Source organism: Cariama cristata, unplaced genomic scaffold (assembly GCF_000690535.1).
Source record: "Cariama cristata isolate BGI_N322 unplaced genomic scaffold, ASM69053v1 scaffold9051, whole genome shotgun sequence".
Taxonomy (NCBI): domain Eukaryota; kingdom Metazoa; phylum Chordata; class Aves; order Cariamiformes; family Cariamidae; genus Cariama; species Cariama cristata.
In genome coordinates, this window is record NW_009600981.1 from 25,503 (window position 1) to 51,317 (window position 25,815).

The 25,815-nt window shown below is 40.6% G+C and overlaps 1 protein-coding gene across 1 annotated transcript in view; it reads right to left on the reverse strand.

Annotated features, from left to right (window-relative positions):
- Positions 1 to 11,405: 11,405 nt before the first annotated feature.
- ANTXR2 (anthrax toxin receptor 2) overlaps positions 11,406 to 25,815 on the reverse strand; it is a 71,137-nt gene continuing 56,727 nt past the window's right edge. The window contains exons 11-15 of the mRNA XM_009710255.1: positions 24,480 to 24,575; positions 18,260 to 18,301; positions 17,125 to 17,220; positions 12,952 to 13,119; positions 11,406 to 11,552 (exon numbers count right to left, since the gene is read on the reverse strand). Of these exons, the coding sequence (XP_009708557.1) occupies positions 11,406 to 11,552; positions 12,952 to 13,119; positions 17,125 to 17,220; positions 18,260 to 18,301; positions 24,480 to 24,575 (549 nt within the window). The remainder of the gene's footprint in view (positions 11,553 to 12,951; positions 13,120 to 17,124; positions 17,221 to 18,259; positions 18,302 to 24,479; positions 24,576 to 25,815) is intronic.

A 25,815-nucleotide genomic window follows, 5' to 3' on the forward strand; every position in this document is an offset into this window, starting at 1 on the left:
CATCCACTAGCAGTTTCTTTTACTCTGCTGACTGCAAGACAGCGTACACCACTGCACTTTTAAAGCAATGAGATTTGAGAAACTAGATCTAGAATTCATAGAATTCACAGAACTCTAATTCACAGAATCCGAGATCCACGGAAACATAGTTCATTATATTCTCCTGTTCCTTTACACGCCTGCCTTTTTTTTCTGTTATAAATGTTGTTATCAGAGGGAGAAAATCTTACTTATTTGCCATCATAATCTTAATAAAATGCCCCATCAAGTTCATTAGTCACTTATGATCTCTGACCATCTGCTTGGGGTACATCTATGTCGTATTACCAAAGGGAACCGATTTCTACTACTAATGCACAGCAGATTGGTTGTCAGGCCTGACCCTGAATATCATTATGAAAATGACTACACAAACAAAAGGTCATTCCCATCAACTGCCTGAGACTCAAACTGACTATGAGCGGGCAGAAGCCTTTCTCTGTATGTGTTGTTATTTTATTAATGAAATGAAATAAATGACTTGTGACTAGTTGTGGCTCAACTGTGACAGCCACCCAAAGCTCTCCATAAGTGAGGGCAAACGGAGCAGTCCACGCTAGCTGAGGAACGGAGCCGGGAACGGGGCAATAAGGCAGCACCAGAAGAGAGAAGGAAGCAGCCCTGACGTAAGGATGTGCTGTAAAACCTAACGTCTCTCTTCTGGCGTGAGCAGTTGTTCTCTAGTGGCAATATGCAGGATTTCTGTAAGACCTGCTGCAGTTTGTAGCACTGGGGTGTGCTTGGGTTTGCTGGGAAAGTCCTTCCACAGAACTGAGTAACATCCTAAGAGCCCTTAGGCCCTTCTGAAAATTTTCAACCCTAAATAATCAGTTTCCTTCTGGGAACATACTCTACTTCCTAAAGATACCTGCCCATCATTTTACAACCATTCCAAATGTTAGCAGGTTTTATGCTGTACTATAATGTGAAATAAAATATCATCCATCTCCTTCAGCACAGAAAGATATAAAATGTGGTACTAGCTACCGTGCACTTTCCACCTGCATTTACCCTCTCTGACCAGACAGTAATATTTTGCATCCAGCAAGGAAATTTATATTTCAGACTATTGAAGAATTTCCGTTGTTTCCAGAGGAAAAAAGTGATAATGAATTCCAAGAAAATCTAATCCTTGTTAATTTGATCAAACTGATTTAATTTGCAGGTTTTGGATTGCTAGACTAAGTAATAAAGATAGAGCAACATTGTGGGAGGAAACTACAGATAGAAATGAGTGAGAAATCCCGAGCCCTAGAGTACAAGCAATGCAATGGCAGTTGAAATGCTGTCCTTAGAGGGTTATGTTAAACATTCAAAGGCTATAGGTCAGTGAAACTGTTACTTATCATCTGGTTAGCTGTCCGACAGAGGCTGTTGAAGAAAGACGGTGAGCTTAGCCCATTTAAACTTAAGTGATTGATTTTCATTGAGCATTTGTCCACCACAGTTATCAGAACTTGTGAAATTCATTTCAGAGGGACTTGAAAGGAACAGAATCGTATGCATCCATATATACTTAGTGACATGAAGCAGCATTAATAACTCCATTACTTGTAATTGAATTAATGTTTTTTTAAGACTGTTTAAATTACATGAAGGCTATGACACAAGCCATCAAAAAGCAGCACATTTGATATTAAAATTAAATGTTAAGGCTGAGGGCATGCCATTTTGTCACACTGTTGAGGGACAAAACTCAAATATATTGAGACATTCTAATTTATGGATGGATGTCTGCCTGTACCTTAAAGTATAATGGGGTTTGGCAACATATGGCACAGTCACTTATTTTACTAGGTACCAATTTCCCCTTTAGACAAAGCATACAAACAGACGAAGATGAGAGGCGTATGTTACTTGAGGGCACTCCATAAAGATATTGCAGCTGAGTTGTTCAGAAAATATTATAGCTTATGAAGACTCAGTCATTTTAAAATGCTAATAACTAAGTGTTAAGGTTTTTTGTTAATTCTTCATGGATCTGTAGTTCATAATGGACTTAGACATGCAAAAATTTATTTCAGAACAAAACCAATTTTGAATTATGGGAGTACAGTAAAAAAAATCAGAAGCAATAAATACAATTTTTGACAATTTTTCTTCTTTTTCTCCCCACTATCTGCCTGTAACGTACATTTGTCACATTCAGTGGTATGTGTGCTGTAGTCCTTCCCAACCTTTTATCTTCTTGTTCATTCCTTGATTCCACAAGAGCTATGCAATCAATGTCAAGATAATGGAACAGCTCCCTCACCCACCTTCTTTTTGATAATGTTGTATTAAAGCTAATGAGAAAATTTGCATGCATGAAATGATTAACATGTGCAACTGCTTTCAGGCTTTAGAGACTCTTATATCGGTACAATGAGTATCTGGGTGGGCATATGTGAGCATACTCTGAACTCAATTAGCTACAATTTTGCACAAGCTTCTAATAAACTCATCCTAAGTAAGCAAGCTTCCTTGAGGTCTGGGCTGCCACAGCTACCTGCAGGTGACACTAACACTTTCTAGGTGATACATAAACTCTCACTTTCTAAAAATACTCTTTTCAAGATGTTTTCACAAGCCTTTCGTGTTGATGAGAGAATTAGAGCCCAATGAAGTCAAAGGAAAACTAGCCTATTTTCACTTCCTTGTGTCTCTAAGTTTCCCATTCCAGAGCCTCTCTCTAGTTTCTGGTCAGTTGACCTCCATCATCACTCATCTCTTGTTCATATAAATTATTTGTACTGATCTCCTCCAAATGGCAGTGAAATCACAGTCTGAATCTTTTAAAACATGCCAGATCACTGTTGAAGAACACTAGGACCTTTCAGTTCTATAGCTATGGAGAATCCCATCTCTAATAAACTATACCGTTCCTAGTACTCTTTGAGAGCGTGGGAGCTTAAATGACTAATGCATTATTTTTGGTCCAAATAAAATCTTTTCATTTAAATGTTGTCAAAAAGCAAACTCTGTATCTATACAGAGCTAAAGGAAATTCTTTGCTGATTCTGCATGAGCAATTGGAGGGCTTCTCATCCACTCTTGGTGTTTGTGGCCTACAGCACGGTTTCGAATTTGTTTAGTTCCTCTTCTGTATCTGTGACTCACAGGGAAAAGGCAGGCACAGAGCCATGTCAAGTAAACATGGTCATTAAAGTCATTTCATCCTTAGACTTCAAATTTGTGGCGAGGTGGAAGAAATGTCATTGTCTGAAATCAAGTTCAGACCTCCCCTTGAATCTGCCAACACGGAGGTATTCCTGACTTAGCGACAGAACTCCTGAGACGCCACAACAATGCATTATCTGCCAAATCAGTAAGACACCTTCTTGCGATGTCTGTTGTTACTATGCTGTTCCTTCTCAGCAGAAGCATCTCAGATGCAAAGTGAAAAATTACAGCCCGATTCAAGCATCTGCTGAATAACTGATACAAAGCAGGACTTCACCAATACCCACAGAGCCCAATAGTCCAAATGAAGCTATATAGGCTGCTAGAGATGAACATGCTGCAAGAATAAGAAGATGTGGGACATAAGCTGTTAAGTCTTCCACAGATGGGACTCTGACAGAGAAATACCTTAGCAATGAGTCAAAATTAATTCCTTTTTAGGAGCCAAAGTACTCTGGAATTGACCAGCAGTTAACTACTACAAAATCCAAGTTGAAGCAGGAAACCACAGCAAGTCTTTGGCAGGGGGGTGCTTTTGTGGGATGCCCCTGTGTGGTGGTGCAATAGTTGACACATCTCTACTTAGGGAAGACTGAACGCAATTTACTGCAGAAAATGAGCAAGAGCTGTGCATAACAGTTTCAAGAGGCAACACGGTACCCAAGAACATGACAAAAGAGCTTTCACATTGTTTTGTGTGCTTCTCCAGTGACAGAAGTCCCTACAGCGCTACAGGTGCTTTGTACAGTCTAGTTTTAGGTGAGCCAAGTGATCAATCTCCATTTTCCAGGGAAAAAAGGAGAAATTCTTGGACTCTGTTGTCAGTAAGTCTTCCCTGATCATGGGCCTTTTTTTTTCTTCTCTTCCTAAAAACCAGCAGTTACATCCTTCTCTCCTTCTCTCTAGTCTGAAGTACCTCAAACCATTCTTACTTGTGAAAACTTTGAGAGCAGACTTTTCAGCTCCTAACTAAATGGTTGCCGCCTTATGTTTGTATTTTGCTTTGGAAAGCATGACAGGGCATGGCCTAGCACACTTAGCAAGAAACAGGAATCTTCTGCTGTCGCTCACAGGGGACTTAAAACAAAAGGCCTCCTCAGCCCCAGTTCCATTTCCGAACATGGGATTAATCATGTAAATAATCTTCTGTAAGAAAGGAAAGACCGCATAAATTTGTAGTACAGTTCGAATCTGCACAAAATTCAAATGCCAGGACTGTGTCACAGCATTTTCTTTTCTTGCCTGGTTTATATGCTCAAATCATAATTTAATATTTCCTCCTGCAAACAGTACTTTGGTAAACGTCGAAGCAGCATTACTGGGATTTACCACATAGTTACGTAGCTGCAGCTATGGATAGTTGCACTTCTATCCATTCTGGCTGTCCAACAGTAACTTGTTTAAAAATAAGAAAAAGGAAGAGTGAAGGCCTGAACATTAACTCATTGAAACTGTGAAAGGTAAAAATGGTAATGTTTCTGTTTGCGATCTGTGGGTGTCTGAATGGTCAGAGGCACAGAGAGACAGGTGCTGCATTTTAGTTAAACATGATTTACATCTGCAAATCAAAGATACCTATTTGAAAGAGAATCCAGATAAATGGCATATATATAACTGAAATGGATTAACATACATATCAACATAAATTAAGGTATACATATTTATTGTGTGGAAATTAAACCTTTGTGCAAAGTGTTTTTTCATTTTTATCACATTTTGCCAAAGACTGTGATGCCTCTGTGCGTGCAAATGCTTCTACAGCTATTTGTATGCATATATACATATAAGAATTTGTTCATACAGAAATGTATGTATGTGTAAATTGTGTGAATGTAAATATAAGATAGGCCATATGTCCCAAAAGTCCCAAAAGAGCATCTGATGTTGATATGTAGACAGTGTGTTAAGGACCTTCCTAATTAATAACCCAGATTAAAACCTCTTGGCAATCAATTAAGATTAACGACAGAAGTCACTCTCTATCCCTCTACACCCGCGTCTCGGGCTGTGAAAACCCTGGGTCGTGAAACTTTAATCCTGTTATCTGCTGCCTTCTTCATCTGAAAAGCCTACAGATTAACACGGCAGACATTATCAAATTTACAACCAGCCGCTCGGACAGCTGCCCTACTTTCAGCAGTTAATGGAAAAGGAACTAATCTGGTTAGGAGCGTAGGACTAGTTCATAAATCTGGACGCCCAAGACAGTTAAAGCTGTCACAGCTCTTCTGGAGAGTAGTGACCGAATGAACCTGTCAGCTTTCTTCTTGCTGCTTCTTGAAGGTAGCCAGTCTCTCTGTAAACTGGACTAATGAATGAGATATTCGGCATTAACATAAACTACGTAAGGGCTGTGCCCAAGCTGGGAGCTTTGTTTTATGACTGGTTTTGGTTAGATACATACTGCCCTCTTTTCACTGGAAGCCAGGTAGTGATTAAATATAAATGGTTTTACTGCAATCCGCTCCATAAAAAAGATGTTTTGAGGAATTAAGAAAAAAAAATGTGTTTTTTCCCTTTTGAATCATGCCCAATGAAACTAACAGTTATTAACAAAAACTGTACTGCCAAATGAAATGTTTTCTTTAAAACTTGGGGGGTGGGGGGTGGGGTGGGGGAGAATTGTAATGCTCTTTAGGGGCAGAGAGGTGGTGTTTGACAGCTGTAGCAAATTCATACTCCACCCAGAAAACATTGTCTTTTGCCTTCTTAATAGGCATTATCCCCATGCTGCCAGCACAGCTCAAGTTACCGTGATGCCCGGTATGATGTATTTGTATTTTAGGAGGCCTAAAGCACTCATTTTTCAGCTAGCTGTTTGTAAACTAATAAAGACAGCAAGAATTCTTCTGGCTGCACGCTCTGGTGGCAGCTCAGCTTTTTAAAATGCTCTATTAAAGTACATCCTATGCTGGCATGTGAGTACTTCCACCAGGACCATCACCCAGCCATACAGCCTGCTGTTGTCTAACAGCAATGGTAACATCATAGGTGGAGCAGCGTGCTCACCAGCACGGTACTGCCTCCGTGGACCCGTGCAAGGTCTGTCAGAGCCACTTTGTCCCTTTTATTCTGTGGGAGTACTGGTCAAATTAGTAAAAATGTCATGACCTTAAAACTGACAAGTAGATTTATTTCCTTCTACTATTTCATTCATACAAGTGTTCATATTCTAATGAATTCTGAAGGCTTATTTTAAAAAGAGCAACAGCACTCATCTGCACAAAGGGAGGGAGTGCCAAAAGTGACTGCCTATGTAGATGGGAAGATATCCTTGTTTCTCTTAATGCCAGATCAACATCATCTTTTGATGAAGATGATTACAGCTGCTTTCACTGATCGACAGCTAGCACATCCAAGTATTAAGATAACCACTCTAGCCAGGATGGGGCACCTGAGAGGCAGGCAGGCTAGACCCTCCTGGATGGTAGCCTGCAATCCAGTTTTGACAACATGAAGCTGATACACATTTACAATGAGCATCCTTCTGGAGGAAGTACTACTATCTGAATAGTTTTAATTGCAGAATATTTTCCTGGGTCTTCAGCACAAGAAGACTCTAGGTAAAGTTTGTAATTCATAACTGTGCTTATCTCTTGGCTATGACTCACCATTTTAACAAAAGGGGCAGGTGTCGTCTCCAAAAAAAGATTTTTTTCTTTTAGGCAGGCCAAGGGACAATTGTTTTTCTGAAATTTAGTTCAGTGCTTCACTCAATCGGATGCTTTGCTTTATATTGGAGACTGACCTCTGAATTCAGTCTGAATAAGGCAGTTTGAAATTAATACTCTTAAAATGTTTTCTTCTACTTTCTGTAACACTGAACTTAATAATTTTAGCAGTAATATGGGTCTGTTCTGGAAGTTTAAGAAAAACTTTGGCTCTAGTTTAGCTCTTAGGTCTATACAAACAAATTCCCACTTGAAGAAATGGCAGAAGGAATATTTTGGCAGAAAACACTTAGGGAAAAGAGGTGCTTTAACTCCCTTCTGATCTCACACATTTCATAACTAGTTTTGCATCTGCTTACCATTGCAGCAATTTAGAAGATCCAACAGAAACTTTGCTATATGAGTGATACTGAAGTTTCTTTCTAAAGCTCTAAGTCAACAATTTCTTGAGCATAATTATTTCCATGTTCCACTAAAATATGCTATACCATACTATCATCAAACGAGGAGCTCCAGAGAACTGAGACTTACATTGTAATATGCATTACTGCTAGGTGCAGTTTCATTTTTAGAAGTTTTAAACCAAAAAACGCTGCTCTTCTAAGTAGCCACAGTAATCTTTCTCTAACTGCAACTTGTAATTTCTCTACGCATTTCAACAATTTGCAGTGACTGAAAAAGAAGCCACGTCACCTTCATTTTCTTGAAGGAGGTCCTCCTTGGTTGGAAAATGGACAAACAGTTCTGTTTTTAGAGAATACAGGAGTAACCAAAAAACCCTGCTGTCACCAGTCTCCTTCCTGTTCCCATTACCCTGCAGGCAAGCAAACATTGCTCAGTGAGTTATAAAGCACTAGGCTAGTAACAGTGCTGGCAGACGGGCAGCTCTGCGGCAAGGGTAGGTGATGAACTGCCCGTCGAACTCTGAAAGCCTTGTGGGAACTGACAGGTAGGGTTCTCCTAGGCACTGCAGTTAGGTCTTCTGTTTCAGAACAGCGAGTTTTCTCTCAGTTGCAAGGCACTTAAAGCCTCAGCCTCCTAACAATTACTATTCCACTCTACAGTTGACAGACTGAGCCAATGATTTGGTATTTTCTGCCTGTGCCTAGCACAGGAATTACCGAAGAAACACAAAGGGAATGGTAATATGGGCCTCATCTCAGAGAATGTAATACTGTCAAAGTGTTTCTAACTGCAGATTGTGTGATGCTAGCAGAGTTAAAATGCAGAATGTAATTCTTTTGTATAATGTAGAGATGCTCACAAAATAACATTAGTTGAAACAGATGTTTGTATTAATTCTGCAGCCATTGTTGTAAAAGAATCTTTACAGCAGGTAAATGCTAATAGGCTTAAAATTAACAAGTGAAACTCTCTTCCTTTTTATTAGGCTGTTTTGTAACAATAAAAAAGCTGAAAGTATTCTGTAGTTCTATAGCTAGTTCTGGAAGAATTTCTATAGTAGATTTTCTTTTCCTTTTACCAGTCACACATACTCGCATTGTGATGGGGCAGAATCTTAAATACAAGCACCATAGGCTCTTTGTGGACTTAAAAGACATTTCTGTGCGTAAGTGTGCACAGGATCAGAATCTCAGCCACTGTCAAACTGTACAAAGTAAAAGGTCATATAAAGAACTGAAAAACCCTGATGACTACCCTTAGGTCCTAAACTACAAATCAGAAAACAAACGCAAGGATTTAGAGAAAAGAACAGGACCCTAATGCTCACGTTTCGAGCCCGTGCCAAGTTCTGTTCTCATGCAGTGACAAAACTCCCTGGAAGAGGTGTTCCAGTACAGAAACAATGGCAGACAGTACTCTGCAATGCCACCATAATGGTGCATGCATTCAGCTCTGCTTCCTAGCTCAATGTAATGGTGTGGATTGAAGGTTGCCATAATCTCAGTTAAAACCCTGGGACAGTTAACTGGTTTATCAAAGTACCCCAAAACTACTGTGCTTGATTCTTCTTTGCCCTTTTCATAAAAAAAGGAAAGACAGTATAAATAGGAATATGAACGCAGGGTAATGCATCATTTATAAATTATCTTGTTAGTGCAGAAAACAAAACATGGCTTTGAAAACAAAATCTCCTGCTGTGGACTCCACTATGTTTGATGGGAGCCCTTCAAAAGAGTTCATGGCTTAATGGAGGCTGTTTATGTGGGGACTTCGATCTGTACCCGCTATCCCCTGTCACTCCCTGGAAACTTGGCGGCAGATGTTGCAGCGTTAAGTTGTCTCTGAAGTGGCTCTCTGTCCTCATCTCCCCACCACAACAGAGTCAAACTATATTAGATCTCTTTATTTGTGCCTGAGGCATGTTTGGGAGTGCAGCTGTGTCCACCCCCACTCTACCTTTAGTGTTTCAGCCCCCAGGCGGCAAATGTGAGACCAAAACTGTTCTGCCACTCTTAACTACATCTGCTGACAATCCTGCAGCCTCGCTGCAGGCTGCCGAGGACCTGTGCCTCTGCTCTAAACAGATGTCGGCGACAACCTGCTAGCTCACACCTGTACAAGCTTCCCTAACCTCATGGATTGCTAGCTGAAAAATTTATGACTCTGAGGACTTCCATCTGCAATCAAAGCTTCTTGGCTCAACCGCATGCAGCCCTCAAACTGGGCCACCCTCGGCATTATCTGGCAACATGGCAGAGGTGGGAGAGGAGAGAGAGAAGGGAGAAAAAACTCACTCTGCTTTGATTCTTCATGCCTAAATTTCAATTACTTGATCAAGGACTTGAATTCAGCAGTGAATTCTTCTACAAGTGGGAAATACCAAGTTCTTAAACAAAAAAAGAAAGAAGGTAAAACAAAACAACTATGTGGCTGCTGTTTACCATAACAGTGCTTCTGAAGTAAGTAAGTGTATGCATGTCTTGCTGTACATACACATGACTGCTCATCTGTTCACTGACTTAAACCCATCAGGGGTACAGCACAGGATCTCTACCTAGCGAGTTATGAACAAGTAAAAAGATTTAGTTTTTTTTTTCACTAAGATATAAAATACCATGCCAGACAGAAACTGCACTCCTGCAGTGTCACAGGTCACAACTTAACGACTACTGGTTTAGATTTTATTCATCAGTACAAATTCTATTCCTTTTCTCAGTGGGGATAGTGAAGATCAGTGAGCTACTTCTCTGTTTTTCATAAACCAAGATGTTAGTCAATGTCTTCCAGTCAAGTCCAGAGAAGGCAGATGCCGGATTTCACAATAGCTCAGCAAAGCCTTCCCTGGCAAGCCATTTTTACAGTAACTACCTGTCTTTATGGTCAGAAATCCTCAAAACAGGGCCTGACTGTCAATTTTTTGGCCTGTTCAGGCACCATTTCTTCTATATTCCTATCTACATTGAATTTACCTGTTAAACTGTTTTGTACTTTATATTTTGCATCTAGATTTGTTACTGTTAATTCTGCTACATGTACCATGCATAATTCATGCAAACAGTAAATAACTTGCCAACATAACAACTAGAATGATAACGCTAGTATTTGATTATGCTCCCTGTTTCCAGCATTGCACTTTGTCATTCTGCTTCTTCCAACACTTGTCCTTGTCTTAATTAAATCTCACCTTTTCTTCCTTTAGAACAGTACCAAACTTCATCCCAGGAAAATAATCTAAATACCAATTACCTCTCATTCTCTCAAAGGTAACTCCTTCTCTTTAATTCCTCTAATTCTTTTATGTCATCTTTATGGTGTATGTTGCAAAAATAGCGGCTTTGCACACTACTGCTTTGTAGTATGGGGGAATCTGATCTGTCACACTCATCTGAGGCCAGTTTATTGAGAAAAAGTTGTGGTCTCATTTAAAGGAAATCATTTGCTCCTGTGTCTCTTCGGATGTGCAACAAACAGGAAGCTGAATGGTCCCGGTAGATCTGAAATATCTTGATGATAAATCACTTCCTGAGATAAATACTAAGATTTAAAGTAGTATTTTCTTAAGGAATAACAATCAGAAATACCCAATCCAGCTTCAATATAAAAGGTTCAAATAACAATTCCACTTCCCAGTCATAGCAGTCTTTGTAGAGGAGGCCACTTTTTCATGGGTCGTGAGTGTACTAGAAGAAAGGACTGTCTGAGAAACAAGTTTCCTCACCTTTTTTTTCTGTCAAAGTTGCCTCTGGCATGGAAGTGCAAAGCTATGTGAAGCAACTCGCATGAAAGTTATTAGTGGTCGCTTAAATTTGATGTGGTTTTAGTATTCTGATGCCAGACTCTATACTCTTACAAACAGCTGGTTATAAGAAAAGCTTGGATATTTGTTACAGAGAGTTTACACTGAATGAAGTGTGTGCTATGGTTTTGTTTTCCAGCTGAACACGTACAAAATACAGAATCCTTCAGTCTACTTTCCAGAGAGCTGTGTTTCTGCAGCATTTCTGGGCTGGTGTGATGCATCTTTCAATGTACTTTGTTTCCTAATGTGTTATTTTTCCTCTTTTGCCATTCTTTTGGCTGCAGTGCTTGCTTTAGTTAATGTCACGGAATTACAGTGTTCAGCAGCTGCTAAAGCCTGTCCGTAACATGCCCCTCTTTTGCCAGCTGTAGCGGATACACGCGCCACACACAAACCTCATCTCCTTGCTGCGGTCGCATCAAAGAGACTCTGTCATACTGTCTTCGTAACAGTGCCCACAGTGCATCGAGTCGACCCTGTGGCAACAGAGCAACAGGATTTTCAGTACAATAAAATCAGTCAACAGAGAGCACACACACACACTTTACTGTCCAGGGAGATCCACGGAGAAATATACTGGCAGAGCTGAGCCCCAGTTCCTTAGAACTGGATAAGCAAAGCGTAAACTCAGGCTGTGTCACCCACACCACGCTGCGGTAGTGCTGCTCTTTCCCATCAGTGAATGCTAGGTACTGCACTCTCACCTCCACTGGGAGCGGAGTGGCTGTGACCTAACCCGTGTCTACTTCTGAGTGATTTAGTAGTATGTTTATTTGCCAGTATTTTGGGCTGAATTGCCAGATGTCCATCTGGGATTTCTCCCACATAAATGTATTTGCTTTTACAGCATGTATACAGCAAGTTCATTGTTCTCAGGAAGCCTTGGACCTGCTAGGCACATGGTATACAGCTGATTCGTGCTGCGCAGTAAATCCCGCATGTAGTGAATGCAGCAGAGTCACTGCAAGTGCTCAGGCTGCCTCTGCAGCTGCATGCATAGCAGCTCTGATGCTTGTCAGAAGCATCCTGCTCCGCATCGATGGGTTGCTGAGTTTGCACATGTGTGTGGACAACACATCTTCAGGACTGAAGTGTTCAAGGCCAGGTTGGATGAGGCTTTGAGCAAGGTGGTCTGGTGGAGGGTGTCCCTGCCCGTGGCAGGGGGGTTGGAACTGGATGGGCTTTAAGGTCCCTTCCAACCAAACCACTCTATGATTCTAAGACTTTCTGGTGGTCCGAAAGGACTTAAAAGGAGTTGTGAAGACAAAATAGATGTATCTGTACTCCCAGCCAAACCTGTGTATTCTCAGCTCTTACACATTTAAAGCAAGGTATTTATGGACCCATCTTCGGTTTTTAGGGAGAGCTTGTTATGGGTTTGCAAGTGACTCATGGCATCTACAGAGGAAAATGTCTTTATTTTATGCCATTTATTATGTTTCACTTGTTTGTCAGACTTTTTGCATTATATTGTTTTATATAAGTTTTTGCTTTTCTTGGTTGGTAATGAGTATGTATGTTTAAAACTTAGTATAACAGCTTCAAACTGTGTAGTTTTAGGCTTGATTAGATATACATTGAGATGGACCAAATGCTAATAAAGCCCCCGTAGATTTTAGTACTCTTACTGTACAATATGTCCCTTTTCTGGGGAAGGAAAAGGAATGTGGCAGTAATGATCAAGTACTGCATTTACGGATAAAAACTGCTCCTGCTATTCATCCTGGGTAGATGTTCACTTTGAGAATAGAACATTACACTTGAATGGGAATACTCAAAAAATAATGTACAGTTCAGCATGCATAAGGCTGGTAAGGCCGACAAAATCCAGCCTTTAGTGCAAAATTACATTGTACCGAAGACTAAAAAGATTACCTTAATTGGCGTATACCACTTTGCCTGAATGGCTGGTGAGGTAGGCTTTGGTTTAGGTGGTTTAGGATGAAAAGGTTCTTCTGGTTCTTCTGGGAGTTTCACCACAGCATTTTTTGCTTTTTCTAATCTCGCCCCTTCTTCAGTGGATCCTTTATCACCCCAGCGAACCTAAGTAAAGCCAGAGTTCAGACGTAAATGCACTGTATGCAAAGGACAAGGAAACTGTTGCAAATAAGAGAAGCAGATGAGAAAGTTTAAATTTGGATGAAGTTCTGAGCAAACAAGAGGGGAGGTACTGGGGAAAATATTCCCTCATTTTTGATGACAAGCATTCTTAGTTAAACACATTTGTAAATCTGAATCTCTCAGTAGCGAAAAGTCGAGGGAAATACTGAAAAAAAATTCTACCATGCATCACACAGGCTGTATAGGAGACAGGAAATCTGGGAAATACTCTCTAATTAATGATGTAAAAATTTAATTTCTAGTTCTGATTTATCGTAAAATACTAGACCTTAATCTGGCACCGATGAAAGCCTATATTTTTGTCATCTCAGATTTCCTAACACAGCGTGTTTGTTGAGAACCCCAGTTTGGATAGAAGGCAATACTTGAGCAAGTTTTAGCAGAAGCTCCTTGGAACTGCTCAGGTTTTCAAGCAGTTCTGCAAGGAGATACATACTGGAGAAAACACAGATGAAGCAGTCTAACCTGCATGGTAAGTAAATGTAAAACATGTAGCAATGTATATTGTATCACTGTCACAAGTATATAAAATATATACAAAGAGTTCAAAGAGAAAGGAAACCTGGATTATTACTGTTGGTGAGACAAGCACCTATTTCGACTTCCATAAAAGGTTGTACTTGCTACGCTGTACAGAGGAAATACAGGGAAAAAACCTTCCATCTAAGAGAGAGGATTTGTCTTGCTAGAGTAATCTTACTTCATCTTGTAATTGGAAACACCATGCAGCAATTTGAGCAAGGATGTTTGGTGTATTGTACAAAGAAGCAAACCTAGACAAGACTGTCATCCAAAAAGAGCATCTAAACACTATGGCTGGAGTTTGAAAGTTCTTAGTAAAAATGGCCTGGATTATTTTCAGTGCAAGACTTTCTACAGCATGCCATCCGCTACAATCTAGCCTGTAAGGAGGACCTGATACACCTAAACCCAGGAAGTTAAATTCTGACATTACATCTTGGGTAAATGTAACACACTGATGAGTCATGAAACTGTTACTGGAAAACAGCTAACTGTTACTGCAGCAGTCTACCAAATTACTTGTTTTTTTTCAGGGACTTCCTGACTGGAGATACCAGGCATGAAAAGAGAAGAATCCAAGTAAGAAAAATCAGAGAAGGCTGACCTTCCAAGAGCATCACTGCACACTGCTTGGTAGGTATCTGTCAGTTCTGTCTTGCTACCTGCCAATTCAAGCACTTGAAAAGCAGGCAGAAAAACAGTGGGATGCAACAACTCCCCACTGCAAAAGCGCACAAAATCGTTTTGCTCACCAGGAAAAAGGCATGCCCCTGGTCTTCCTTCTGCTACCCGGAGGTAGGGAGAAGACTGCTCCAGGTCTTGCTAGAGACACTCCATAATGTGCCAGGATAACTGTGCCATGGGATGGGAGAAGGAAGCAGCCTGACTTCTTCATCCTCATCAGTGCTATATGTGCCGATATGGAAAGTGAGGAAAATATGTAGGCAAGCCAGATTCTAGCCCCCTTCAGAAAAATGAAATCCTTTGGAGTATTTTATCATTTTATCACCACCACGAAATGGTTCTTACCACTGTAATCTCAATGTAGAGAATGACAGCAGTGAAGTACAACAGAGCTTAATTTCGTCTGTAATACTGTAACTCAACCTTGGTAAAATACAGACCACCATTTCTTAGCAGGAGGATTGTTTTGAATCTTTCTGTTATTTTGAACTTTACTGTTTGGCTTGCTTAGTGATTTCTTTTTCTCACTAGGGAATCCTCTCTCTGCAATATTAGAATGGGCTTTCAGGTCCAAGTAGGCCCTGCTGAGTCATTAAAATGCATCTGTATCTTTCACTGTGATCAATGGTACTTTTATGATGTTTTTTATGAGGTTGTTAAAATGTATTTTAAACACTGTTAAAACCATTTAGAGATAGATGGTGAATTCCTTACTGATAAAACGACCTTCTCCTTCAGATTAAAGTGACTTCACCCAGAAGAAACCATGATCTGTGGAGTCTGACAACACAAGTTTGACATAAAAACTTACTGCCCGTAATGGGTAGGGTCTAGAAATGACATCATAAAACTTTAAAGCAGTGCCAAAAGACAGATCTAGGAAGAGTGAACAACACTGGCTAAATTATTCTGGACTGTCACAGAAGGGTGAAGCTAGTGGGGAAGGCAGGAGTGAATGTGTAATTGCCCCGAAAGGGAATATAGTAAGTGAAGTAGGACAGGAGCGGTAAGCAGAACTTCACTGGTTTATTCTCTCCTTTTCTCTATGCAAAGAAGCTGCCAGAAGAATCAAGCTGCCGGAAGAATGGCAGAAGAATAGAGCATAGAGAAGCAACAAAAAAAATGGACAACTGCATTACCACATGAACTGGAAACAGGGAAGAAATGTAATGACTAGTCCAGCAAGTTCTTTGTTGGCCACAGCACAGAAACCACATTTAACTGTCAGGTGAGGACCTCCCTTTGACCTGCTCACCTTCATCATCTTGTTAGACTGTTTTTGTTTTCTTTCTCATTTCCACACTTACTCTGCTCTGACTCGCCAAACAAGCAATGTGCTCTCTTGAGCCAAGTGAAAGGTATGAGGTCTGATACCACTCTGTCCAAACAGCCAGGAATGGGCTGTTAAGCCAGCATTTCCCGCAGCCTCACTGTTACAGATACTACAGGGCAGAAGTAATGCTCCATGTCCAAATGCTGAGGCATTTACGATGCAGCACCCAAACCCAAAATTTGTTAGTACTCTCGGGTCCCAGAGAAGGACAGAGACACAGGTCCACAGAATGAGGTGCCTTTCAAGAGCCCATGATTGTTTTGTCAGCAATTTCAGTTGGTTTTACATCTTAGGCCCTTAGTCCTGCACAAAATTCCTAGCACAGATGAAAAAGTAATCATTACTTTCTGCTTTCTTCTTTGAAGAAGAAATACCGTATTTCTGCCATTTTTGCATGATGAACATGCATTACTTTATGGTACTGATGTTACTTGTGTTCATGAGGTATCCATTGGGTTTGTTTCATTGTGCAAGATCCCATTTACAAATCATAATGAGTTAAACCTTGGAATCCCTCCTGGAAGCTTCATCATGGCTCCCGTTAGAAATCCCGGCTTGTAATTCTTTATGTTGGAAAGCATTTTCTAGTTTGCCTCTGAAAAGCACTGCACAAGATGTTTTCTTTTTCTAAATTCTGAAGCTCTTCTAAATTAGCAATTCTGAACTGCTGAAGGAAACACATATAAGCAACACAGCTTTAAACTTGCATGTTCTGTTGCTGCATTTAAAAAGAACTCAAGCAAAGCTGGTTCTTAGGCCAATACACTTTAAGTTTCATTAAGATACATCAGTATGGCCTACGTGTGTATTTCAGACAGAGACAGTTTCCTAGATTGAAGTCAAAAACTGCAGAGAACCACTTCGCAAATTCCATAAAGGCTGACTTGACTATAAAATCTGACATAAGGACGTGCCCATAAGGATGCACATTTTTCATTCTGTTTTAATTAACATGATGTTATCATGTCTCTTCAAAGACAGGCACTGATGTCGCTGTGAGTTCCTTTGGGATCAAGCATCTCCTTAGCGTCACCATTGTCAGTGCATTTGGCTGGCCCACAGTTGGAGGACTTATGTTTCACTGTAATTTCTTCCAAAACATTCAGAAAAGGCTCTCACTCTCTTTTTCTCGTTAGCTTGATGGAAAGAGCATGTCTTCAGGCAGCTATTTAAAGTTCCAGTCAAATGGAACTACTGAAAGCTGTTCTTCCATAGGCAAGGTCAAAATTGTTCGATATGGTAAAAAAATCTACAAGGCTTACGTCACTGGGAAGGAAGCACACATTATGCCCTTGTATTTTCAGTACACTTTAAAGTCTTTGTTTCCACCATTTGCAGCCTCAGAGAGCTTGTGTTTTAATGAACTGGCATCTCCATATTGTACAAACCTCCATCCTTTTAATTCCTCCAACTCCTCGTCCGCCATAGTAGGAAGCATCCACTGTAGGCCATTTCTTGGTAGGCAAGGGCTCTTGTTCTTCTTCCTGTCAATAAATTCAAATCACATTTACTTTAAAAAGATATCCCTCCCCCCCGCCACTAAGTGTTTTTTTAGTATAGTTCACTAAAGTTTACAGAGAGTAAGTTTTCCCATGTTAGGTGTGAAAGTTCAAGATATTGAGGTTTACCAACTTCCAAACAAAATCTGGTCATGTCTGGAAATATTTTTAATGTTTTGCATGGGAAAAGCATTGGTGGCGACCATTAGGAAAGTCCAAATGGGGAATCTAACTGTGTATTGTACTGACAATCATTCATTTGCCTTGTCCTTTTCCTCTGCTCTAATAAAAATAAGAAAAAAACACACAAAGAAAAGGATTTGTAGTGGCTTCTTCTACAGAAAATATAATGCCTTCAAAGAGCCAGATCATCAGCCCTACTCATTTGGATTCAGCAGACGGTGTTCAGCAGATCTGCAGATAAAGGTTACAGAGCTGATCACGCTTTCCTAAGCCAACCTTTGTCAAACTTGCTCTTGGCTGCCTCAGCTCAATGAAGTGTGCCTTATCATGGACTTAACTGCCAAAGTACGCTTGATTACGCTCAAGCAATTGGATAAATCAAGACCAAGGGGCAAAAATACTGAAGACACCAGAAGATCCTCTAGTGTGTTATTGCCCATAAGAGGGAGAGAAATTCCCTTATAGGGGTTCTTCAGTGTCTGGAATACCAAAGCTGTGGGGAAACGCTGTTTAAGTCATACATGAATCTTTAGACTGTTATACAAGAGCTACTCAGTCTTTCTGGTTCTGCTGCAGAATGGGAAAAACAATGTTCAACTATCTTGGGATAAAGCCCCTAAATATTTCTGTGGATTTGGGCTTAATTCATGCCACACTGAGATGACTGAGACAGAACAGAGACTTGGACTTTGGCCATCCCGCTCTCAGCTTAAGGCTTCCCATGGGGCATTTCTTTCTTCTTAGCAGCTGGGACAAAGAGACGGATTCCTAGAACACAGGAAAGCACAGAGGAATGGTATCGTGTAACCAGTGTGATGTACGGAGCATCATCATACCGCACCTCTTTTGGAGCTGGCGGAGGCGGAGGGGGATCTTTGATGACCTGAAAGAGCCAAACATATAAAAGCATAAGGAATTGCACTGGCAGCATCCAAAAGCCAACAGAAAATTTTAAGAGTGGACTGTTTCCATCTGAGTCCCCCACATCTGCTTGCAAACTGGCAACCACTGCTGCCAAGTCCCTTGGGTATCGATTATGAAGGCCTTCTGGAAATTAACACTATCCGTCTAATAGAAAATAACATCAATTGACTGGCAGACACTCTTTGGGCAGACGAGTCTGCCACTTTGCTTCCTGACCGGATACGACTCAGTCATTCTAAGTAATAGCCAGTGACGAAACCCTATGGAGTTAATTAGCAAGCCTGGGAGGAAAAGCATCTCAAGGTCTACGTGAGGTCTTGCATAATCTTGGGCCAAGATGCCTGCTTCCTTGTACCATGCTGCTGGATAATTTCTGGCCCAATGACAAGTGTGAAATGCCTTCTGGTAGCTCAGACTTCACCTCTAGACGTCCAGATCGTTTCCGCAGATCTCACATTTCAGTTCTATTAATTTAAGTATGTAGCTCCTTGACTGTTCAGTGTGGAGTGCCTGCAAGTGGGAGTTACATTAAACTGTTTCTGGATAAGGCCTGTTCTCAGGATAATTCACTTACACCTATATTTAAAGCTCTACCTACAGTTTCTTCCTGTTCCCTTTTTCACCTACATATTGTAAATCTCAGGGAGATCCCTGGTACTGACAGGAATCCACTGAACAGTAGAGGTGGGGGAAGAGGAAGGCAGCGATCCTCTTAAATGATTAAGATGAAAACCGAATCCACAGCCATTCTTCCACAAGAAAAGCAGGTCTGAAGCTAGAAAGAAGTACTTCAGTGATACCAAGTAATTTTTTGTGCTTGAATATGATATAGAAATGACTAAAAAATACCCCATGCATATAAAGGGGTCTGTTTCTGCTCTGCCTTAGTATTATACAAACATAACCAAAACTGTCCATGATGACAAACACCTAAATCTCCTAATACAGGATTAAGTATCTTAATTGAAATATGTCTTATTTTATTCATTCCGTGCTATTAATTATAGCACTTTCATTTACTCTGCCACTCCTATAAATAATGTCACTGCACAGATGTATTGCATCATACATAAAAGCAGCATATTTTTCTTGACCAATAATCAAGAGTCTTCCTTCTTGATTTACATTTCAAGTCACAGTGCCACCAAGATAGTTACTCCTTACTGCATAAACAACCTATGGATGTTTAGCACTGGATACAGGAATTCTATCAAGAGAAATAAATTACAGCACCCTTGGAAACATTTTTCCACAGCGCTTCAGGTTTAAGCTACTGAATTATTCATCAAGCAACCTCAGAATACTTTCAATGGATTGGAAAGTCAACTATGGATTTTAACCAGACATCCCTTTGCTGCTGTGATGTTGCAAAAACATGCCAGAAATTACTTTTTAAAAAAATATTTCTGAATATTTTTTCTTCCCACCTATCAGGAATTTTCAGAATACTTAACAGAAATACGTTCTTTAATTAGTTAAACGTTCCTGAGAGCCAGATTGGAATTACTGCCCTAACTTTACAAGAAACAACACAGAGGGATCATGGGACAGATTCTGAGAGATACTTGGATACTGAGCAAGATTTTCCAAAGCATGAAGATATTTAATTCTCAGTGAAAGCAATTAAAAGATTGGAAACAGTAAAACAGTACTTTCAATATATTAAGGGTCACCTTATCTTATTTAATTCCCATTCCTGTTTCCCTTTTGCCTGTCTCTAACGATTATCTCAAAAAAATTTATTTCGCTGCCAAGACTGCAAGCTGCACAGGGGAAAAGGCCTAGCTAGGTTGTGGATTTATATAATTACATATGAAACGGTATTATCACTCCACTTTCTATGGTTCTAAAATTTGTAAGTCTTGCAATCTCTCCCGAGCAAAGAAAACTTTTCATATTAAACTTCTTTGTGATGCAAGCTAAAGTTCGCTTGGGCCCTATGCCTGTTGATATTTACGGAACCAAAATTTCTACCCCAGTGAATCAAGAAAATCTCTACTTGTTGGACCTCACTGGGCTTCAAAAGTCACAAGTCAATGCCAGTTTGTGTTTGACTCCCTGAGCACAGGATCTAATCCTATGCCAGCTGTTAAACTCCCTGAAGTTATAGGGTAAACTTGATTTGAAGCTAACCAATACATTAATTAGCTGCTATTTCTAATAGCTTTAGAACATGAAACTTGTTTTAAATGTGAAAGTGGTGTGAGAAAATAATCTGCTTTGAGTAGCAGATACTCACCCCTGCTGACAGAAGTGGAATGTAAATGCCTGCATCCTTATGTTTCCACAGGCTCCTCACACACTCACACACTGTCTCTCTCACACACACAAAGATTATTTTCAGTCTTGTGTGATATTTCAAGTGAAATTAGTAGAAAGCAATTTTTTAAAAAGAGAAATCCAAGGAACCCGTGCCGCTTTGGCAGAAAACAATGCAAAGGTAGCATGAAACTGCACCTACTGAAGATCAAATTTCAAATTAACTTTTCCTGAACTTGATTCAGATTGTTTAAATACAGAAGACTCTTAATAATGCTGCTATCTTGTAAACCCCATGTAGAGATGGATTACTTCCTAATTTTGTGTTGTTTTATTATTATCATCACCAGGCAAGGCTGCATCTCATTTATGTAGTTGCAAAGAATGAAGACTTCAGTTTGGAGGAGAGACAATTTCTTAAAAAAAAAAAAAGGAAAAAAAGTTAGTTGCTTCAGGCAACAGTCCCTTTGATCTGCTCATTAACACTTTTCAAACGTTCGCGTGATGTGGGCATTAGGAAATGTCAGCACCAAAGCCTGAAGCCAGCTTGATGCGATCATATGTTCTGATATTGAGGGAAGAGTGAAAGAACTGTCAACAGTGAACTGCCTTTAAAAAAAAAGGGATGGGGGAGGAAGAAAAAGAAAAAGGAGTCTCCCTACCCCAACCTGTACGTGTACATGGACCTCAGAGCAAGGCACACTGCTGTGAAGACTCAGTCCTAGCAAGGATGAAGTGGAGTGCCTGAACCACCTGAGGCTCACCACTCTGCCTGCAGGTGGTAGGGATTACGCACTCGTGTGGCTCCAGCCACTCATTCTGTTCTGTCTGCAACACCTTTTGCCTCTCTCTATTCCATTTGATTCTCAAGCACAGGATGCTTACAAGGTTTGAGGGCTGCTGCTTTCTTCCTTGCTCCTGTTCTTTGTCCCATGAAACCAGATGCTCCACTCTGCCAGGAAAGCAGACTCAGAGAAAGGGAAGAGGAGGTCCTGCCGGGCCCTAATATGCTGCCTCTCTTGTCAAGGACACTGGCACCAAAGCCCAAAACGACATAGCCAGAAGTGGTAATAACATGTCATGTGAGAACCTCAGGTGCAGAAGAGAAGGAAAAGAATGGAGGCACAGTATAATAATCTGAGGAAACAGAGATCAAAAGAAGAAAGGAAGTGTCAGTATTTGGTAATAGGCTCAGCGCAACAGTATGTGGTTTTCGAACTCAGTAGTATTGTAGCAATGAGTCCTAAAAATACCTTTTCTTTTTAAAGAAACAAATAATATCCATGAGAGGTGGGAGGAAACAACAGAGGGCACTAACATTTAAAGTGCCGTGGTATTATTGCTCCCATAGAAGTCAGGCTGCTTCTTAGTAATAACTTCTCCATCTACAGCTCAAGACTTCCTTAGAGATAGCCAATTACTCCCATACCGAACACTGTATCCAAAAGAGATGTTCAGGGTAAGTTACAATCCCTTGAACTAAACATCAGGGAGGAACACACTTAAGCACAAGGTGAATTAGAACCAAGGGACATTTTCTCACAGCTCAGTGCAGCTCTTTGTGGCAATGTAGCTCCACACAGGAGACTAGCCCAGGCAGAACCCTGCCTTAACGCCACGGTGCACCTTTGGCACCCAAGGTAGTATCTTTGCTCTGCAATTCATTATAAAGGCCATCTGTTTTAGGTAATTGGGTCCTAGCTTAGGTATCCCTCCATAGCTCCACATCATGTGTTGATGTACATCTGTAATGTGAACTGAACTCCTTTCACTTCTAACAGGCGTAGGCTGGTGCAGCTAATATTTTAATGTATTGTACTGGCATAGCTACCAAAAGGGCTGGACATAAATACTGTAGAACTGTACATTTGATTTTTTTTTAATGTAGGACTTTGACATAAAAAAATCTAGAAAGCACCTTACTGATTGTCATTGCAGTTATCCTGCTCTCAAGGGACTGAGATACTGCAATCACTCTACTGTAATGAAGGGAAAATGCATAGTATATGAAGTTTACAGGAACTGACTGCTGACAAGCACTGACTTCTGAACACTGACCAATGTGAAGAGTATTTTGATTTTTTTCACTAGGTTGTACATGTGTAAGCCTGATGCTAAGAAAACCAAAATCCACTTAGCAAACGATTAAAACTCCATGCGCAACTGAATATGATGTGATCGATTGCACTTCCAACTCTAAAAGACTGATTCTGGGCTAACATAATTTAGAGATGCATGGATTATGTTCTGACAGTCATATTCAGCTAGTGACAAACCCCAGAGTTTTAGTGAGGTAACTCGTTCTGAGAGCACTGACAAACTAAAGGAACATTAGGTTTACTCATACCAGTCAACTCAAAAGGAAGTGTGTTTGTCTTGGGATAAAAAAAAAAAAAGAAAAACTTGAGAAGTCAGGAAAAGGACAAAAGAAAAGCAGCTGCTTTCAGAAAAGCAGCTCTTCAGAAAGGATATGATGATCCCTCTCAACAACTATGAACGAGTAGTGAAACAACTCATTCCAAAGTATGCCTCTAATTAGCTGACAGGAGACACTGAAAAAAAGTTATTTGGCTTCATTTAAGGACTTAAACTGTATTTTACATTCCTATTTTTAAAATAACTAGACTTTGAAACACAAAATGTTTGCTTTTCTACCAGCATAAGTCTGCTGCAATATTATTTCCTTCATGTCCTCCATCTCCCTCTCACCCTACCCCAGATGACAGCTCTATGTGAAATGCCTAGCTGTAGCCACTTTCTACAGACAGAATGTGTAGAAACTAAGGGTGTGAAGATGGTCTATGAATCAAGGTTAGCCAATATTTTAAAATCAGAAAACTGGAAGCTTTCTTCTTACTGATTTTGAATTTTCCTGTTCCACAGGAAGGCTCATGATATAAAATAAAGTTGAAGTAAAATGACTAACAGACAGCCTCCCTAGATTTCTAATGGGACTGTACTGTGCAGAATGAGACAGAGAAGAGTCTTTTTATCAGAGAAGAGCTCGTAGTTCTTGCCTCAGAAACCCCAGACTGTAAGGATGCAGATGGCAGCTGAGGACTTCTGGCCCTAGGATAGCCTGGGGCCTGACAGACTACACCAAAGCTTTTGATGAAGTGGGCTTCAGCATGGTCAGGCAAGAAGGCCAGTTCCTCTGCTGCCGCAGGTTCCACAACCCCGAGACAAGACAAAGAATAGAGTGACAGCGTGGAAGCAATCTCCACTTCCCAAGTCCTCAGTGCTGTCATTGAACTGAATGAATAATAAACTTCAAAATTTAAAAACCTCAACACACAAGGAGATGGAAGGAGACTTAGTGAAACAGCATTGCTGACTTCTGCTAAAAGGATAAAGGGTGCACTCAGATAAAAGAGATGCAATGTGTGCAAGGGATTATTAAGACGGTAAGGGATTTCCAACTTGAAAGGCCATAATGCACTACAAATACCAATTTTAGTGATAGTACTTTTAAAATGGTCCTTGATTTCAGGATAACATCTGCATACCATTATGGCCAACCACTTTCAAATAATACAGAAAAGGCTTTTATCAAAGATTTCACAGAAATGTAACATGTGCTCACTCAGTAGAAAGCCAATGAGCAGCACACCAGCATGCTGATGCTGGTTCATGTGTGACCACGTCTCAGAAAGGCAGCAGCATTGCTCAGAATGCAGTCCACAGCATTGAAGCTGGTCTCTTCTTCCATTTATTGCATATCACTAATGAAAGAAAACTCCCTCAACAGATGGCTTATGTCACATGTAGCTCTCCTGTTAACTTAACCTACTTCCTATGGTATCTGTGTTTCCAAACATGGTAGGAGTTACAATCATAAGTCACACATCCACTGACTTTTTCTAATAGTCTTTACTCACCACTTTGCAGCAGAGGGGCCAGAACCACCAGAGCAGACCGAGTGCCGCTAACAGTAACAGCACAAGAACAGCAATAAGCGCTGCCACTCCACTAGACTGCGAAGAAAGCAGAAAGACCGTGTCAGTGGATGTTCCCAGTAACTGCTGCCTGGTTTTCCCACTCACCCCAAAACAGCTTCCTACTGACTGATACAATTCCCAAACAAATTGTTCCCACTCGCTGGACCCTAGTCTTGCCAATGGAGAAGTTCCTCACAAAGGATCAAGAAGGGGGTCTTAGCCAAATTTGTATTTGGCACAAGTTCAGTGACACCCTCTGTTGTAAGTGTCCTCAGTTCCACAAGTTATGTAGAAGGTAAGCTAGGATGCTTCAACAGGAGCTGCATATCACAATGAATGATTTATCAGTACTAAAAAGAGGGAGGAGGTGTTGAGATGCTCTTCATGTTTCTCATTCCCTATATATTCTGGGGCCTGCAAGTCTCAGGTACACTAAGGGACTGAATACAGTGTGCTGAACACAGCAGCACCAATGGACATATTAAACTGAAAATGACAGAACGTTGAAAACTACTTTTTTCTGCCTACCTATAAACCTAAGTTCAAATTAAGTCATTCAGTCATGGGTAACAGGCCCAACTTGCCTCAGTGCAAGCCAGGGTATTTGTGTTGAAGTGAGTAGATTCATTTTGATGTAAAACTGATATCCTTGAGATAAGAATGAGGCCCAACTTGAAGAAAAGAAAGGGTACGTTGACTGCTAAGAAATGAGCTGTTAGACACAAACAGGGAAAGTCTCCCCCTAAGTCTGTGGATGAGCAGTGTCCTTCTTTTCCCATGAGGACACAGGTCTGTATGGATTGCTAGGTACGTGGAATTTTAAGGAATCTCTACTAACAATACATACATAAGGCTTTTATGCATCTGGGGCATTCACATGGTATAGACTATAGCACACTAAATGCCTGTAGTAGTGTTATTTGAACCTGAAGCCACCATCTGAACAAGTGTACTGCTTCCAGCAATACTGCTTTTAATGAAGAAATGAGCACCCCATCTCCCACCACCTCAAACCCACATCCTGTAGGTGGTTTTATTCTTAAACTTGGTGTTCTGTGCTGCTGTGCAGGTTTAGAACAACGCTGAGAAAAATGCAATAGTGACCTTCTGAAAATACCAGTTATTCAGACTTCAGCTGGGGGAAAAGGAAAGGAGGGACACCCAGGAATCACTAAGGCTGGAGTACAGTGTAATTCTGTCCAAGTGGAGAAAAGTTGTATGGGAGATACACCATTGCAAATGGAAGGTGAAACAGAGCTTTATTCCAAGTACACGT